General features: G+C 36.9%; 1 protein-coding gene and 1 non-coding gene across 3 annotated transcripts in view; both read right to left on the bottom strand.

Annotated features, from left to right (window-relative positions):
* The window catches only part of LOC114046242 (transmembrane protein 255B-like), a 134328-nt gene that overhangs the window by 24153 nt on the left and 90420 nt on the right, over window positions 1-19755 (bottom strand). For both annotated transcript variants that reach the window (XM_027866501.1, XM_027866500.1), the window contains exon 5: window positions 446-526. In XM_027866501.1, the coding sequence (XP_027722302.1) occupies window positions 446-526 (81 nt within the window). The remainder of the gene's footprint in view (window positions 1-445; window positions 527-19755) is intronic.
* LOC114046360 lies at window positions 3479-3581 on the bottom strand. Its single transcript, XR_003569491.1, has one exon. It is a non-coding gene; the product is annotated as a U6 spliceosomal RNA (small nuclear RNA).

Genomic DNA, 19755 nt, shown 5'->3' with positions numbered 1-19755 from the left:
GAACCTACTATTCAGAATACTGACATTCTTGACTGGTGGAAGGTCAATACGTTGGATGTTAAAGCATCTTGAGCCAATGTAGATTTATTGTCTTAGCTATTTATTGCAATACTTAACATCAGTAAAAGAAAAAAAAACTATTAATAATCCTCATGAAGAAAGTCATACAAAACTGAACAAATGAATTTCCAGGAGACCATGATGTGCCAAAGATGGAATGTGAATAATTGTTTTGCCAAAATAAATATAATTGATTTTTTAAGCTATCTAAAAAAATAATCAACCACAGAAAACAAATTATCCACCATGACAGGAGTTAGAGAGATAGTCCTGCTAAAATTGGAATATTCTATTTCCTTTTAGGGAGGAACACAGGGAAATGTGTTAAATCTTTAAAGTCATCAGCACATGAAGCCAAGGTAGCCCAAGATGCTTTTGTTTTTACCTCAGTCTGGTAGACGTCATACAAGAATCCTACCCCACTTGAATAAAACTGGCACCTTCCAGTGTTGAGAGGCCTCGGCTCCTGAGGGCAAATAAATGAATAAACATAATTGGAATAAAATTGCTTTTATATCTAGTCCAAGAATAGCCAGAGATAACATTAGCTCAGTCAGTCAACCAGTCAATGAGGCACCATTTCTCATCTTTAAAGAAAAAGGTGCCAAAACAGGGGCAAGACTAAGGAAGAGTACTGCTGTCCCTGTGCCCATTATACTCTGTCCAGAATCTAGCTTAACAGAGGATCACAGTGTTCCAGCACATTGTGCTAAGGGAAAAAAAAAACCAACATCTGTGTCTTCCATCAATCCAACATGATTTAGGAGCGGAGAAATGAATGGATCATATGCCCTCTTGAGATTCCTTCCTATGATTCTATTACACCAGCACCCTGCTATTTTATCTCCAGAAGACTGTGTACATAACTTTTCTTCATGAAAAAAAAAATTAAGAAAAAATAGCAATGATGGTAAGCAATAGATTGGGGCAGGATTTTCCCAGAGCACAGATTATAAACTTTGGGAAACTCCATGAATCCTTTCAAGACATAGGGGCAGCCTTCAGAATATTAGGGCTTTGTTACTTAAATAATGGTGTTGAAAGAACACTGAGAAGACCCAATTCATTATCTATAAAAGTAACACACAATGGCTGTGCTATCTGTGAGACAGAGGCATAGGAGCAATCTTTACCTCAATTCTATTCAATGAACATTTATTAGCTCCTATTGTATGCAGAGGCTAGAGTTTAGGTAACACACTGTCCCTGCCATCTTAAAGTTTACATACTGGGAGGGAAGGGGTGGACAAAACATTAGCTTATGACTATGACACACAAAACAAAGAGACACAAATTGGAGTTCTATGTGAAATCTGATATGCTTTTCCAGTCAATGGTCTAACTACACACTGATTTGGAATTGACTCACGTTAGTAACCAGTTGTTTCTCATCTACTAGGTTAAAGTTAATTTAATTTCCTCTGTGTATAACATTATTCAGTGCTTACCTTCTGACTTTCTTCTTGAAGAAATTCCTTATTGTATATGGGTATGAGATTTTTTTTACCCCACCCTTAGTCTTATTTTTATCAATTTTTTTGTTTTTACATCACTTTCATTTCCTAAAATTTCCCATTCCTTGTCATATATATCAAGCCATTGCTTATAACAAAAATTGAAAAACAAAAAAGGGGGAGGGAAGCAGTTCAGCAAAAACAACCAATGTATTCATGATGTCTGACAATATATGAGATATTTTATATTCTTGAACAGTCTCCCCCACCCCCTTCTCACTTCTGTAAAAAGGGAAAGAAAATACATTTTCTAAGCTTTTCTCTGGAGCCAACTCTGGTCGCAGTATATAGTATTTCTTTTTTCATTTACATTGCTTTAGTAATTTTGCATATTGTTTTCTTAGATCTTCTGGTTTCTATGAATCATACAAACTTCTGACCTCTTCTATTTCTCAATCTTGAGCCATGTTTTCCAACAAAATTTTCTTTGTTCCATGCCATCCCCTGCAATCAAGTCATTGAGTATTAAAAGTATAGATTGAGTATATATTTATACACAAAATATGTATTACATGCATATAATATATAGCAATATTTATCTGTCATTTGTGTGTGTGTGTGTATATATATATATATGTTAATAGCTATATTTTAGAAAGTTTATCAAGTTCTTCATAGAATTCTCTCCTTATCCTCTGCAATAGACATTAACATATAAGCTACAACAATCTGCATGGTGAGCTTTTTGCTTAGGCACAATAAAATCAGTTCAATCAGTTCAATCAGTTCAATGTAACTCATGAAATTTTTTTTTTTTGGTTATAACCAATAAATACAATTTTTCCAATGCTCTTTTCATCTTTCCAAGGAGAACCTGAGAGCCATCTTTCCATTTAGGTACAACATCCTTATGACTTCTGTTTTTCCATAGCATTGGAAAATCAGTATTGCTAGGATTCTCTTCCTCCAGCAGTAGATCAACTCATTGGTCGTTATTCAAAGAGTCCTGCAACAGGCCATACTTAAAGCTTTGTCACAATAGGAGAATTGTTGTTGTTCAGTTGTTTCAGTCATGTCCAACTTTTCATGACCCCATTTGGGGTTTTCTTGGCAAAGATACTGGAATGGTTGACATTTCCTTCTCCAGCTCATTTTACAGATGAGGAAACTAAGGCAAGCAAGGATAAGTGACTTATCCAGGGTCACATGAGTAGAATACCAACATTTAAATACCAACAGCTAAGTTGATGTTAAACACAGTCAAATAACTATGAGATTCTTAGTACCGTCTCTTTCCCATATATATCAGTATGCCACCATCACTGCTGAAGTGGAAGGAGGCTGCACAGGACTGAGGGCTATTTTGTATTTTGTTTTGTTTTCTATATTGTCATGACCAAAAAATTCATCACCAGGATCAAATGAGGTAATATTTGTAAATGCCCTTTACTAGGCATAGTAGACACTTAATAAATGGTTATTTCCTTCCTTTCCCTTGTTGAGTGTACTGTCAAAGATCTTCTCTGTACTGAGCCAGGCTGGTGTTTAGATAACACTCAATTTCTTGCAGAGACTTCCAAGCATGGTAGAATATGCCAAAGATTGTGGTCCACTGGCACGGTCTTTGAGAACCCAGAGGCCTCTCTAGTCATGAGGAAGCATTAGAGGAGTACTCTTGTGGAGGGTTACTCCATACTGCTACTGACTAGGATCTAAAGTAGAAAAGGGAAAAATCAACCAATCTCCCCTACCAGTCTCCATTCTTCTTTTTCTTTTCTCCTTTTCCTCTCCTACTCCTTCTCTCAAATACGGCGATGAGGATGGGACTGGAGCATCTGAAAAGACACATTGAATCCTGCCTAGAGACCCACTATGCAGACACACAGGAGCTTCTTCAATAACTTGCTTTTGGGTCCCTAAAGTTCCTTGTTTGGCACTGTCATTTTTTTATCTGTTTTTGCAAAAAAAAAATGGAATACTTCATGAATTTACTTGTCATTCTTGCTCAGAGGCCATAGCTTCTCTATTTCATTCTAATTTTAATATATATGCTGCCAAAGGGAGTAGTTTTTTTTATTGGTAAGCAAGGAAAACACTATTATCCATGCATATTCAACCAATGTCCATTGGAAATATTTGTTAATTAATTCTATTAATGGGCTTGAAATAAGCCACTCTAATTGAGGAATTATATAACCAGTAATAGATAAGCTTCTGAGGGCAAAAAACTCAGCCTATCTGCCCGTCCCTCTGTATCAGCAGCAGTGCCAAGCAGTGCCCATTGTGAGGACTACAGAAACATCTCATAAATAAAGGTTCAGACTTACTTCCCAGTCGTGGTAAGATGGTAGATGACTATAACTCACAAAAACACATAACAAATGTAGCAGAGAGATACACAATAGACTGCTTGAATGTCATTTTTGTTAATTCCTCTGGAATAGACTCAACCCAACAAGATTAGTTGAACTCTATTTTTTTGAACAAATCTTACTCATTAATTCTAGGGTGTAATTAACTCTAAGTGAGCAGTGTCTGCTCCTTATTGGTTGTCATATTAGATTAATGATCTAGACATGATATAAAACTTCCATTTCTTTATGAATCCTCTTCCTAATGCATAAGTATTGATGATGCAGTTTTGTGATTTATGTTTGCTTTTTACTGATCAATCATGATTACTATCCTGAAAATAAGACTTATTAGCTTGAATTAAGCCACTATCTTATTTGCTCTATTTCCTAGCTGAATCACATTAATTTAGTTTCAAATTAATGTGAATCTGGAATTTGTATTTCACTAGTTCTGACTTCTTTATACTCTGAAATCAGCAGTACTATTCTTTGTGCATTTCCATAGTTCATGACTCTGAGTTTCCAGTATTTCAGTAATGATTACTTACTATAATCAGTCGTCTATCTTCCATCGTGTAGAAACATCACAGTTTGAATTTTTCTAGGGAATCAAGGGCCAGGGTGGGGAATTGGCCTTTAGAGTGCCTACTATGTGCCAAGCATTCATTTGATCCTCACAACTACCTTTCAAGGATGCTATTGTTATCCCTATTTTACAATTGAGGAAACTGAAGCAGGCAGAGGTGAAGTGACTTGCCCAGGGTCACTCAACTAGTAAGTGCCTGAGGCCAGATTTCAACTCAGATCTTCCTGTCTCCAGGACTAACATTCTATCCACTGTACCATCTAGTTGTTCCTAGGTAGACAGGGATGGGATAACCTGAAAGCAACCACACAAATACTTCAGTTAGAACTATATATCTCATCAATTGCTACTCCTGCCAGAAGTAATCATCTTGAGACTCCATCAACTAGTGTTGAAGACTTCTCTAGTACAGCTAATATGATCACTGATATCTCTATGTACCTACACCTAGCCCCTTTTCATATCCAAATTTCTAGGGGAGGCTATTACACAATAGGAACTTTACTTGATTCCAATGGACCCTAATTTAGAAAAAAAAATGCAGACCTATGATTTTATCAGTGTAGGGAGCTCCCATGATGGAAAATCCCACCTTGAGGGCAAGGTCTGTCCTTGGTCCATAGTAGGCACTTAATGAATGCTTATTGACTGACTGAGGTATATCGGTAACTCATCTGTAACACAGTCATGGGACAGTGAGCATTTAAATGACTTGTTCACTGTCAAATAATTTGTATTAAAGTCAAAATTTGAACCTGGATCTTCCTGACTCCGTGGCTAGGCTTCTATCATTCTATCTGAAGAGATTTGTCCTATGTTACACCAGTTTGGAAAGGTTTTTTTAATTAGAAAATAGGTCATCTAGTGATAAATTGAGTAGGGGAGGATGGAAGGGCACTGTAACCCATAAAGAACATCTGCTAAGACATAGAAGGGCTGCTGTCTTCATCATTGGGGAGAATATCACTGGAATCATAGGTCCTTGAAGTACTGTGGAAGGAAGCCAAGTTGGTACCATGGGCACAACTCCATGTCTATTAGTAGATGCTAGGAAGGAGTCAAAAGACTGCCTTGGTGCTAAGGGACATTTAGTAACACTGGCATAGCCTTTAATTCAGGATGAGTTGGGAGAACATGATACTAAAATGGTCATGATAATCATCTCAAATCATTTATAAAATTCCTAATTGCACATGGCATTGTGCCATGCTTTCTGAGTACTGGCCTTGACTAGAGCTGCTGCATTCATTCTGGCTTCTTCTCTTTATATGTAAAGAGTTTATGGGAAATAAAGTTGAAAGAGGCCATAGAGATCTAACCCTTCATTTTACAGATAACAAAACTGAGGCCCAGAGATGTTAAGTGAGTTGTCATCATTCATACAAATGTAGAATGAGGGCTTGATTGGCCTTTGTCAAGATAAATTTACTGTTCTCTCCAGGACTTCACATAATAGATTTAGGATCCTTAAGAACCAAATTGCTTCTCTAATTCAGATCCTCTTGATCTGAAACTGTCCTGAAACAGACAATAGAACAAGGGGAAATAGTCATGGGTTGGTACCCATGGCAGAAAGGAATTAGCAACAGGCAACAAGACTGCTTAATTATGAATCCCTGAACCTACCCATCCATTCAAGTACTCTGATGACTGTTGGGTCATCAGAGTTTGGATTTTAGTTACTGATAGAATTCCTCTACCAAATGGGTGTGCAAACTCAAGAAGAAGCTAAGTTCTGGCCAAGGGGTTCCAGCCTTCACTATTTCTCAGTTGTAGTAGCAGCAGCAATAGTAATAATAATAGCTAGCATTTATACAGTAAGCTGTACAAAGCACTTTTCATATATTATCTCATTCAATTCTCACAACAATCTTTTAAGGTAGGTTCTATTATTATCCTAATTTAACAGATGAAGTAACTGAGACTAATAAAGCTTATGTGACTTGCCCAGAAACCCACAACAACTAAGCGTCTAAGGCAAGATTTGAATCTAGGTTTTCCAAACTCTAGGTATGGTACTCTATCCACTATGCCACTTAGCTGCATGGTAATAATGATGGAAATGGTAGTAGTATATTATAACTTCAATGTCTCAACACGGCATAGGGATGACCCTGGATTCTTATAGGCTATACTGGCAGAGTACAAACAAGGCCTGACAGCCTCCACCATGCTGGAAAGGCTCTTGAATATGACTCCCATGACAATTTACATATGCTTTCTGATAGTGAGTACTGAAGGTTTGACACTAGATGATAAGTTATTTAAATATGGCACCCGTGAAACAAAGAAAAATGCCTCCCAAAATGCCCCTTAGTCCTTTGCTATCTCCTTCAGATTCTGTGGTGGTGGTGGTCAGTGGGTGATGCATGTAAAAGAAGGGAAGACACATTCATTAAGAGCCTATTATGTGCCAGGCACTATGCTAAGCATTTTACAAATATTATCTCATTTAATCCTCAAAACAACCCTGGGAGGTAAGTGCTATAATTATACTAATTTGGAGTGAGGAAACTGAGGCAGACAGAGGTTAAGTGAATTACCAAAGGTCACACAGCTAGTAAGTTTCTGAGGTCAAATTTGAACTCAGGTGTGTCTGACTTCACACTCAGCTCTCTGTCCACTGTACCACCAAGTGGCCTGACAGAACAAAGGAAAAGAAGACAGAAGAGGGGCTAGGTATCACAAAGCTTTTAGACTCTGTACAAACATTAAATTAACTGTCAATACTTTAAATGTGAGATCCTTGTTCAATGATTGGAATCATTTCAACATTTATTCTTATTCTAAAGGAAAACAAGAAAACAAAATTAAGTGGGAATTAAATGGAAATTTGGCTCACAAATTCTCCTTAGAGAATCAAATAAAGCATTTGTCAGAAGTGATTTTATTGAATTTCAAAAGACAAGAAATAGCATTACATGGGATACTTGGTCACTTCATTCTGCAGAGTTCATGAGTTTACCACCACATAGATAACTGCATCTTAACAAAATCAGTTGCCAAAAAAAATTAAGAAGTAGAAAAATTCTACAAAATATTTGATAAGTCTTTCAAATGAGCAGATGTTTTAATATTTGGTGACTTCAGTGAATAGGGAAGAATGTTGAAAAATATGTTGATAGTATGGTTCAGGAGTAAGAAATGAAAGAAATAAAAGTTTGAAAACTACGCAGAACCCTCAAATCTACATATCATGAATATTTTCTGCAAAAAGAGTTAGTGCATTGTGGGTGGAACCGTGAATGGGTGCAACCAATTTGGAATGAAATTTGGAATTATACACAAAATGTTACTAAATAGTGTGTGCCCTTTGACCCAGCTATACCACTACTGTTAGTTTTTAACCAAGAGAAATCAAAAAGGAAACCATCTTTTACATACAAAAATATTTATAGCAGCTCTTTTTGTGGTGTCAAAAAAAAAACCACAGCTGGAATCCAAGGAGATATCCATCAATCAAGAAATGGCTGAACCAGTGGTTATACATGAATGTGATAGAATATTGTGTAGGGTAAAAAATGAGGAAATAGATGACTTCAAAAAGATTTAGAAAGATGCAGAATGGAATAAGCAGAAACAGAAAAATTATATATACTACAACATCAACATTATAACAATAAACAGTTCTGAAAACTGTAATTAATGAAGAATGAAATGAGTAGAACCAGCAGAACAATTTATATGATAACAATAACACTGTAAAAAACAACTTTGAAATCTCCGAGAACTATGATCAATGCAATGACCATTCATGATTCCACAGGACTAATGATGCAGTACATGATACTATGCAGTACAGAGAAATGATAGATTGAGAGTAAGGAATGAGACATATTTTTTGTGTACAGCAATTGATGGAATTTATTTTGCTTGACTTGATATTTATTGTAAGAAATTTGTTTTTCTTCTCCTATTTTAAGGGGATGAGAGTGGTAGGGAAAGAAAACACATTTCTTTTCTGTTTTTTTTTTTTAATAGAAAGGTAGAGGGATGTTATAGATGTGAAATATATGCACTTTCAAATGAGGTCACTGTGTTATTAGTTATACCCTGTTAAAAGAGACCTTTCATGAAGTAGGAATAATCTATAAGGGTTTGTAATACACATCAATAAAACTTAATAAAAAATCATTGGGAGTACAAGGCATGGTCTCCCCGTGGAGGCCAAGGATGGTAGGTTTCTTGAGTGCAAAATTTCTGAGATACAGTAAGGTTAAGTCAATCAGGCATCTGCACTAGGTCTAGTAACAATGTGGTGAGACCCTGGGAGTGAGGAACCAGCAGGTTGACTAAGGAGGACAAAATGGGCCAGGTCAGAAATGGGAGAAGACAGAAGAAAGAAAAAGAAAGAAGGAAGAAGAAGGAGGAGGAGAAGGAAGGAGGAAGAGGAGAAGAAGAAGATGGTGATGATGATGATGATTTGGAAGATGCTGGACATGGAAAGTAATAGAAATGATGCCACAGATAAATGAAATTGATGGAATCTCCAAGGACAAAAAATAACACCAGGTAGCACTTATATAATGCTTTAAAGTTTGCAAAATATGTTACATCTCATTTAATTCTTACAATATCCATATTAGGCAGTTACTATAGGTAGTTAACCCCATTTTATAGATAAGGAAATTAAGGCTCAGAAAAGTTAAATGATTTGCCCATGGTTACACCTTAGTAAATGTTCCAAGTAGAATTGTAACTACATCTAAAGCACTCTTTCTATGACTGATGATTGATGGAGGAGTCATTTCCAAATCAGTCATTTGCATATGGTTGGGCTATTGACTTATTAAAGCAAAAATCAGAATCAACGCCCAATCAGAATAATGAAAATGGGAAGATATGTAATGCAATTAAAATAGCTCCAATAAGAACTCACTATTTGCCAAAAACTGCTGGGAAAACTGGAAAATAGTATGACAGAAACTAGGCATAGACCAACATCTTACACTATATACCAAAATAAAGTCAAAATGAGTACACGATTTAGCTATAAAGGCTGATACTATAAGCAAACTGGGAGAGCAAAGAATAGTTTACCTGACAGATTTATGGAAAACAGAAGAATTTATGACCAAACAAGAGAGAGAGAACATTATGAAAGGCAAAATGGGTAATTTTGATTTCATTAAATTAAAAAGTTTTTGCACAGATAAAGCCAATGCAACCAAGATTAGGAGGGAAGCAGAAAACTGGGAAAGAAATTTTATAACCAGTGTCTCTGATAAAGCTCTTATTTCTAAAATATATAGAGAACTGAGTCAAATTTATAAGAATACACCCAATTGATAAATGGTCACAGGATATGAACAGGTAGTTTTCAGAGGAAGAAATTAAAGCTATCTATACTCACATAAAAAAATGTTCTAAATCACTATTGATTAGAGAAATGCAAATCAAAATTACTCTGAGGTACCACATCATACCTATCAGAATAACCAGCATGACAAAACAGGAAAATGATAAATGTTGGAGAAGATGTGGGAAAATTGGAACACTAATGCTGAACTGATTGAACCATTCTGGAGAACAATTTAGAAATATGCCCAAAGGGCTATTAAAATGTGCATACTCTTTGACCCAGCAACAGCACTTCTAAGTCTGTATCCCAAAGAGATCGTACAAATGGGAAAAGGACCCACATGTACAAAAATATTTATAGCAGCTCTTTTTGTGGTGGCCAAGAATTGGAAATTGAGGGGATGCTTATCAGTTGGGTAATGGCTGAACAAGTTGTGGTCTATGAATGTAATGGAATACAATTTACATGCCATCTTGGGGTAGGGAGAGGGGAGAGATGGGGAGAAAATTTGAAACTCAAAATCTTATGGAAGTGAATGTTGAAAACTAAAAATAAATAAATAAATTTAATTATAGTTCCAAACTTATTCATTTAAACAAAGGGTTTTTTTAAATATTGAAAAATGAGAATTTTTTTGTCAGGCACTGACATTAAACCATCATTATTTCCTATTGAAGTTTTACCAGTATAAACCAGTCTCTACCAGGAAGAGGTTAAAAGAGTATAGAAACCACCTCAGTCAACAAACATATGATTTCTTTTCCAACCCGAGAGATGTGGGTTCATTTACAAGACTTTAAACCTCTTGGAAGGAACCTCTCCCTTCCCCCGGCCTGCCATGGAGAACTGGATAAGAGCCACACAGAATGAAAAGGTATACTTGGGTTGTTATCTGTGGCACTGAAAGAAGTATGAACACCTTTTGGACCACTAAATTTGGTCTATTCTCAGGACTGGAGTTGGAATCCCAATTCTGATACTTGCCAGGGACCTTAGGCAAGTCATTTGACTTCTTTGGGCCTCTGTTTCTTCATCTGTACAATAAGTATGTTAGCTTAGATGGCTTCTAGGATTCTTTCCAGCCCTAAATTGTGACCCTCCATTAAATGTAAAATGTGGTGCTATATTAGATGACCTTCAGGTCTTTCCTTGCTCTAGAGCAGGGGATGGCAAACTAAGCCCGCTGACTATTTTGGCTGATGCATTTTTGTCTGGCCCACAATGGTTTTTATATATTTAAATACGATAAAACTTTATAAAAACATTTAGTAAGTTGTAGTTTGCAGACCCATGCTCTAAAGCTATGAAATTATGTTACTATTATTATCAATGTTATTATGTATTACCATTACTTATTATTATGTTACTATTATTTATCATTATTATTTGTTACTATTATCATCATTATTATTATATAATTCACAGTAAGTATTGTTATCTCCATTTTGTGGATAAGGAAACAGAGGTTCAGAGAGATTCATTGAGTTACCCAATTCATCCGTGTCCAGATTCTGAGACTAGAACCCAGTTATTTTGAGTTCAGTGTTTTTCCATTATTATGTAAACTATAATGAACAGTAGAATATAAGCCAGATAAATCTGGAAAATCCAGTAAGGCAAACTAAATGCTGAGTTATACGGGAATACAGAGAAGTAGGTTAATTTAGCACATTTATCACCCTGCCAACAGTGACCTTCTGATTACCCAAGGAGGCCTGATATCAGCTCATAAGGTAGCTATCCTAATTGGAGGGGAAGAAGCCTCAGAGTGCAAATGACATTTATATCCTACATGCTTGGGAAGAATTACTTCAATAAATCATATTATTTAAAGGAATGAGAAAAGACAGAATGATAAAACTTATGTGCCATTTTTACACGTGTAGCACTGGACAGGGCATTTTTCTACTCTGTGAGCATAATAAGCTTTCACAGCACTTCCCTTAACTCAAATGGGGCAGTAAGAAGAAGATAAGTTGTGCAAACCCACAGAAAACCCCAAAAAGCAATGAAGAAAGATTTCCTTCTGGACTTGGACAACTGTATCTTCCATCCCAAACTCTCATTCATTAGTGGAAGAAGAAAAAGTTTTATAACTAAAGAGAGCGCTTTGTGTCTTGCATTTCATACCACGTGATATAACTGGATCTTTGTGATGCATGCAGTTAGTAACTAGAAAATAGTTGATGATGATAATGATGATGATGAAGATGATGATGCATTTAGAAAAGGAGCAGGTAGGTGGCAAAACGGGTAGAGTGCTAACCCTGGAATCAGGAAGACTTCTCTTCCTGACTTCAAAACTGGCCTCAGACACTTACTAGCACTTACTCTAGGCAAGTCATTTAACTCTGTTTGCCTCAATTTCCTCATCTGTAAAATGAACCAGAGAAGGAAATGGCAAACCACTCTAGTATCTCTGCCAAGAAAATCCCAAATGGGGATACAAAAAGTCAGACACAACTTAAAAATGATTGAACAACAATTGAAAACATTTATTAAATGTTTTAAGCTTTACAAAGTACTTTACAAGTATTATCACGTTTAGTCTTTACAGGAATCTTGTAAAGGAGGGGCTGTTATTATTTCCATTTTACAGATGAGGTCATTGAGGCTGAGAGAAATTAAGTAACTCTCCCAGGATCATACAGCTATTATCTGAAGCATGCTTCAAACTCATATCTTTCAGACTCCAAATCCACTTCTCCGCCTGCTATTCTATGCTGCCTCCCATATGTGTATGTCCACGTGTGATGAAGCTTAACCGCTCCATTTATAATGTGGGATTAGGAGGATGACATTTGATTCCTTTAGTTTATGCTGGGTTTAGTGATTTCTTCTTCTTCTTCTTTTTTGTGAGGCAATTGGGTTAAGTAACTTGCCCAGGGTCGCACAGCTAGTAAGTGTCAAATGTCTGAGGCTGGATGTGAACTCAGGTCCTCCTGACTCTATGGCGGGAGCTTTATCCACTGCGCCATCTAGCTGCCACATCGGTGCCTTCTTCTTTGAAGAAAGAGGAGGCTCCTTTTATGAACTTTTGCATAGGGTGCTTGTACCTCCCCACAGTAAATAGAGGCATCGAAAGGGCAGGTGGGAATCTTCCATGAAGCACTTTAGATCTCAGACTACAGTTTGAGTAGCTAAACATGGTGTGGAGAAAAAGCAAAAAAGGCAAGCATTGTGACATGGTGATCCTTTGATCCCTTCCCTCCTTCTCCTCCCACACTTATGAAATTAGACCCATAGGTGATTATCCATAATATCAGGCTTGTATTGGGTCTATGGCCAGGGGTTCTTAACCCAAGGTCCATGAATTTGATTTCCTTTTATAATATTTAACAAATTTTAAGATATTAAAATATGAAACTTCTTCAACACATTTTTTTTTGTTTTAGAATTCTATATATTTTATCTTACACATTTAAAAACATTCTAAGAAGGGGCCTATAGGCTATATCAGATTGCCAAAAGGAGTCATGATACGTAAGAATTCTCTGCTTTAGGGTTAATGATTGGCTCACATACTAAGCTGCTATCTCAGGTCTTTACATTTCTCCTACATCTGCCTCGGGCTGGCCCTCCAAATGGGACTAGTTTCTGGGGAGGACTCTGCTCTTCCCACCACTGTAGCTCCAGGATCTGTTTCCAGCACTAAGCATGATGAGTTAATTTATTGTTCTCAGAATTGCTTTTCACAATAAGCACAGAATATGACGGTTAGTATGGTAAACCAATTTTTTAATGTATATATAGAAAGAAACAATCACTGGGGGAAAGAGTAAACTGTTCAGCGCAGTCATTGGGACATGAGCCAGACACTGTTTAATTGCAAGTGGAGATTCTTGCTCTGATACTAGAGGTATCAGTCAATTGGTACCTTTCTCTCCATGAGCCAGCCTGAGTGAGAAAAGAGATTATGTCTACAAAGGATTGTCTCACCCAACTGGAGATGGTTTGAGATACCAGATCCACACCTCCAGCAGCGTCTTTGCAGTCATCAGTTCTCACAGTCTCTTTGGATATAGAGGTTGGGGAGATGTGTTGAATATTGGTGGGACCCACACATCTCTTTCTCAGTTATTTGTCTGCCCATCACTTGAACTCCATGCCTCCCTTTCCTCCTTCCTTATTCTTCCTAGAAATCTCTGCTAACCTCTCTCTCTCTCTCTCTCTCTCTCTCTCTCTCACACACACACACACACACACACAGACTACAGATTTTCCCCCAAAAGATTCATTACTGTGCATTTCAGGAATCTAAGCCTCCCAAGGAAGGAACTACATCTGTATAGATAACATATATGTATATTTGTGTGTGTCCAAGGTTACACTCCCCACCACCACTCTGAATGTTAAGTTCCAGGCAGCTACTTGACTTTTCTTCCTCTAGTCCCAACTCTTATATAGCAACAAACAGTCAATGACCTATAAACAAACCATAGATTACAAATAAGAGCAATCCAAGCTCTCTAAGTTGTGTTTTCCCTCACAACAGCTGCCACAAGAATTGCAAAAAACATCTTGAAACTTTCAGACAATTTGGAAATTTAGAATTAAAGGAAGGGGAAAAATTAAGAAAAGTAGGAAGAGCTCAAAAGAGATGTGTTCTAGAAGGCAGACATCTAGGTTATGTAGTAGTCACCATCTCAAGATGTCTTCCCTTCTGTTCCCTAAAACTTTTTTAATTATTCTTTTTCGCTCCAAATTTCATCAAAGATTGAGTTGATTTGACACAGTAGTTTACATCTACATAATTGCTTTCATTATCATTTATTCCTTAACAACCCTGCAATGTAGGTAGCACAGGTATTATTGTCCCTATTTTACAGATGATGAAACTGAGGCTCAGAAAAGCTAAATTACCCAAGGTCACATAAGCTACTAATTGGATGAGCTAAAAAAATCTAGATGCAAGTCCCAAGTTCTTTTTACTACATGACATATATTTATTAAATGTTTTAAGCTTTACAAAGTACTTTACAAGTATTATCACGTTTAATCTTTACAGGAATCTTGTAAAGGAGGGGCTGTTATTATTTCCATTTTACAGATGAGGTCATTGAGGCTGAGAGAAATTAAGTAACTCTCCCAGGATCATACAGCTATTATCTGAAGCATGCTTCAAACTCATATCTTTCAGACTCCAAATCCACTTCTCCGCCTGGTATATGTATGGGTATATATGTGTATATGTATGTGTATGTGTGTGTGTGTATATATACATATATATATATATAAATATAAATTTGAAAGGATTAAAGGGCACACATTAATATGATTTACCAAAGGGCTCCTTTGCATCCATAAATTCTCAGGTATCATTCCCAAGATCTCCATTTCTTGAAAAGTAGCAAGAAGTAGTAAAAAGAGTGTTAAACTTGAAGTTAGGAGATACCATGGTTCAAAATCCAACTCTTACTAGCTGTGTAACCATTGATAAGTCACATAATTTCTCTAAGCCTCAGTTTCCTCATTTACAAATTGGAATAATAATATCTGGAGCAGCTAACATGCTGAGTTATTTTGCTAGGCAAATGAGTATATATATGTGTGTGTATGTGTGTATAGATATATATATATTTAATATTTTGTAGACTTCAAAGCACTATATACAAGTCAGCTATCTTAATGCCTGCAATGAAAACAAGAGATTCTAGTAGCTAGATAAATTGTGAAGAAGAAAAAAGAGAGCAAGAAGGGCAGGGAAGGTACAAAGATCAAGACAGTCTTTACTCAAATAAGTCACAAGGTTTTGTCAGTTTGCTGTTATATTGAATAAAGTTAAAATGGTCCAATGTTTCTATTAGGAGGCGATAATAAAATTATTGAGAGGAAAAGTGGTTTGGAGAAATCCTTTCCAAAGTGGAGGCCTTAGCTCCCTGAAAGGATTGAAGTGTAAGCCCAAGGGGTATGAGATCTATCAATCAGAAGATAAGTGGCATCCAACCTGACTCTCAAAATTCAACTGGGGGGCTATTCTCCAATATAACTGCACCTGCCCTTCATCCATTTAGATTCAACACTTTCCCACTCTGACTATTCCCACCATTGTGCAAACTCTCAGCCTTCTCTTATCCCCATATGCCATCAGTAACACAGGATCCCCTCAGCAGTTTGCAGGTGCCACTGGAAAATTTCCCCACCCTTATCCTTAGTATTTTCATGCCTTGTCCCCCAGATCACTCATGGCTACAGCAAGAGACAACAAGAGGGCAGAGTTTGTTGTCTGGGACAGTGACCAATAAGTAAGAGCCCTGCCTCCCTCATATCCCTTTGTTTATTTTGGGTAGGACAGACTGAGTCACAATGGATGAGCAGGCATGGTTGGGCTCCTCTCATTACATTATTTATCCTCCCTCCCCAAGCCCAGATCCTCTTCCAAATTTTCTTATTTCTATTGAGGGCCCCTACATTCCTTCAGGTCATTCAAATACACAACTTCAGTGTTAACTTTGTCTCCTCACTCTCATTCACTTCACACCTCCACACATCCAATTAGGTTCCAAATCTTGTCCACTGACATCCCCTCTCTTCATTCACAGAGTCATTACCCTATTTCAGACCCTCACCACCTCTCCCTTGGACTATTGAAATACCCTTAGCTCCCTGCCTCAAGTCTCTCTCCATTCCAATCTCTCCTTCATACTCCAGTCAAAGTGATTTTCCTGAAGAGCAGGTATAACTCTGCTTGTTGTTTGTTATTTTTCAGTTATGTCCGACTCTTTGTAACCCCATTTGTTTTGTTTTGTTTTGTTTTGCTTTGGCAAAGATCCTGGAGTGGTTTGCCATTTCCTTCTCCATCTCATTTTATAGATGAGGAAACTGAGGCAAGCAGGGACAAGTGACTTGCCCAGGGTCACACAGCTAGTCGGTGTTTCAGGCTGGATTTAAATTCAGGAAGATGAGTCTTCCTGATTCCAAGTCCAGCGCTCTCTCCACTTCATCACCTCATTGCACTATGTCACACAAACCCCTAATTCAACAAACTCCAGTGGTATTGTTACCTCTAGGATCAAATATAAACTCCTGTGTTTGGCATTTAAAGCCCTTCGCATCCTTCCTTTCATCCCTCCTCATCTTACTGCCTGTACTCAACATTGAAACCAAATTGGACTTCTTGCTATTCCTCACTCATGTGAAAACACATCTAAAATAGCCAAATATGAAAAGGAAATTGATACCATCCATTAAGCAGAAGCATGTAAACAAAGAGGGATGGATTTACATTGAGAACTTTGAGTTGAAAACAAAGACAATTCACTTTCACTTGTTTTTGCATTGTGGATAGTGAGTATCTATACATAAACATGACTCATGTTGAAAAGCTGCTTTGTTCACTGTTATTTTTGTTGTTGTCCAGTCATTTTTCAGTTATGTCCAACTCTTTGGGACCCCATTTAGGGTTTTCTTGGCAAAGATACTGGAGTGGTTTGCCATTTCCTTCTCCGGGTCATTTTACAGATGAGGAAACTGAGGCAAACAGGGTTAAATTAGTCATCCAAGTCACACAGCTAGTAGTAAGTGGCTGAGGTCAATTTGAACTCAGGGTCTTTCCGACTCCAGGTCCAGCACTCTATCTACAGCAATTACTTATTATTTGATTATTGTATTGTGCATATTTCCATGAAAATTATCTTTTAAAAAAAATAAATTCACCTGCTTTGGCTAGCTTCATTGATAAAATTAACTGAATAATTAATTACTAATAAACAATTATTATTTATAAGCCCACCCTATCCCTTAGGACAAACATATTTTGTACCGATTAATAAATAAAATAATGTAACTATTTTATCTTTAGCTCATCCCTTTTCATTTGTATTTTTGTTTGCTTAACATAGGAGAAATGCATGACTAAAATTAATGTATAATTAAAACACGTAATGCTTTATATATTATATAATTAAAAGTAAATAAATAATTATTGAGTATATAATTTTTAAATAAATACATGTTTAATTAAATTATATGTGATTTGATTAAATATTTAATTAGAGAATTCTATAATTTAAAAGTATATCATTAACAAGTTAATATGCATATATTGGGGGTACATACTCAAAAATTATTTACTAATAGAGATGCTGCATTTTTAAAAATTTGGAGACCAGTGGTTTACTGGATGATTGGCAAAACTTGAAGTCAAGCAGACTTGGGTTCAAGTCCTGCTTTTGATGCATATTGACTGAGTAACAACTGGCAAGTCATTCAACCTCTGCCCACACACAACTTTAAATTAAAACTATATTTCATAAAGTAGTTGCTCATAGAGGGACCAAAAACAAAAATACAAAAAAAAAAAGCTTTACTAAGTACTTAAGTTTGTAGAATCCCAATTCACCTAAATTGTATTTTTAATTAAGCAGACTACATGTGCCCTCTAGAGGAAAATTCATGAATCTTATTTTCTCTTCCAAATTAACCTAAAGTTTTAGGAACTATTAAGGAGTAAAAAGTAACCTTTTTTGGAATGAGAAATGGCAAACATTTTCCTATTTACATCTTCATGTTTCTTCCTATTATAATAGACTTTCAGGCTCAGCTCTAGGCAAAATTATGACTCGTTCCAATGTTGACCTACGCCTGGGTCTCTAAGGTGTCAAGAAACCTCATTGCCAACTACACTGTGGCACCTCTCCTGGACTTAATTCCTAATTCTCAATATCATTTCCTCCCTCCCACCCCCTCCAAATCCTGATCTCAGAACCTTATCTATCCTGTGTCGTATTCAATTCAACCACAAGTGTCTATTACATACCAAGGGTTGAAGTCAGCCACTGGGGATACAAAGACAAAAACGAACCAGCCCCTGCCCTCAAGAAGCTTAGAGTCCAATGGGGGAAAACAACATGTATACAGATAAATAAATACAAAATTTATATGAAGACAATACAGCATCATTGGAGTGAGCAGCTGATAAATGCCCTTATACTAATGTCAATAAAGTACATGATAATGAATACCATACTCTGGCCTTTCACAGTACTAAAAGCATTTTAAAAGTGTCCAGTGGGACATAAACTCTAATCTCCAAAAAATAAGACCCTGAGGGAGATATTTTAAGTCCAGGTAGTCTTTCATTTTCTCCTCCCTATATCGTAACTACCCTGTGTGTCCTGGGGTCTATCCTACATTATATAAAGACCCCTGAGTGCTAATGACAAAAATGCCCATAGTATAAGTGTGTACAAAGGACCTGGGTAAGCATCATCTGGTCCTCTCTTCTTATCCACTTTACTTCCTCACCTGAGATCTGTTACATAAGTAGGTATGTGTTTGTTGTTGTTGTTGAGTCTTTCAGTCATGTCTAACTCTTCTTAACCTTATTTGGGTTTTTCTTGCAAAAACACTGAAGTGTTTGCCACTTCTTTCTCTAGCTCATTTTACAGATGAAGAACTGAGACAAACAGGTTTAAGTGACTTGCCCAAGGCCACACAGCTAGTAAGTGTCTGAGGCCAGATTTGAACTTGGGAAGATGAGTCTTTCTGACTCCAGTACTCTATCCACTGCACCACCCAGCTGCCTTTTCCCAAACCACCCACTCCTCAGAATCAAGACACATTTATTAAGCACCTACTATGTGTCAGGTATTGTGCTAAGTACTGGGAATACAAAAAGAGGCAAAAGACAGTCCCTGACCTCAAGGAGCTTAGAATCTAGTTGAGGGGGCAGAGGAATAACATGTAAACAAATATATTACAAAGCAAGCTATCTACAGGATAAATAGGAAATAATTAACAGAGAGAAGGCACTAGAATTAAGAGGTGTTGGGGAAGGCTTCCAGTAAAAGAAGGGATTTTAGATGTAACTTAAGGGAAGCTGGCAGGTCAGTTGGCAGGAGGAAAAGGAGCATTCCAGGCATGGGAGATAGCCAGAGAAAATGCCTAGAGCTGAGAGATGGAATGTTTTGTTTCAGGAACAGCCAGGAAACCAGTGTTAGGAAAGATAATAGAAGAACACAAAGCAAGCCTAACTAAAGTATTGGATCAAAGAATCTG

This window comes from Vombatus ursinus, unplaced genomic scaffold, assembly GCF_900497805.2.
Source record: "Vombatus ursinus unplaced genomic scaffold, bare-nosed wombat genome assembly UNPS02014781.1, whole genome shotgun sequence".
Taxonomy (NCBI): domain Eukaryota; kingdom Metazoa; phylum Chordata; class Mammalia; order Diprotodontia; family Vombatidae; genus Vombatus; species Vombatus ursinus.
This window is presented reverse-complemented; position numbering and strand designations above follow the sequence as displayed.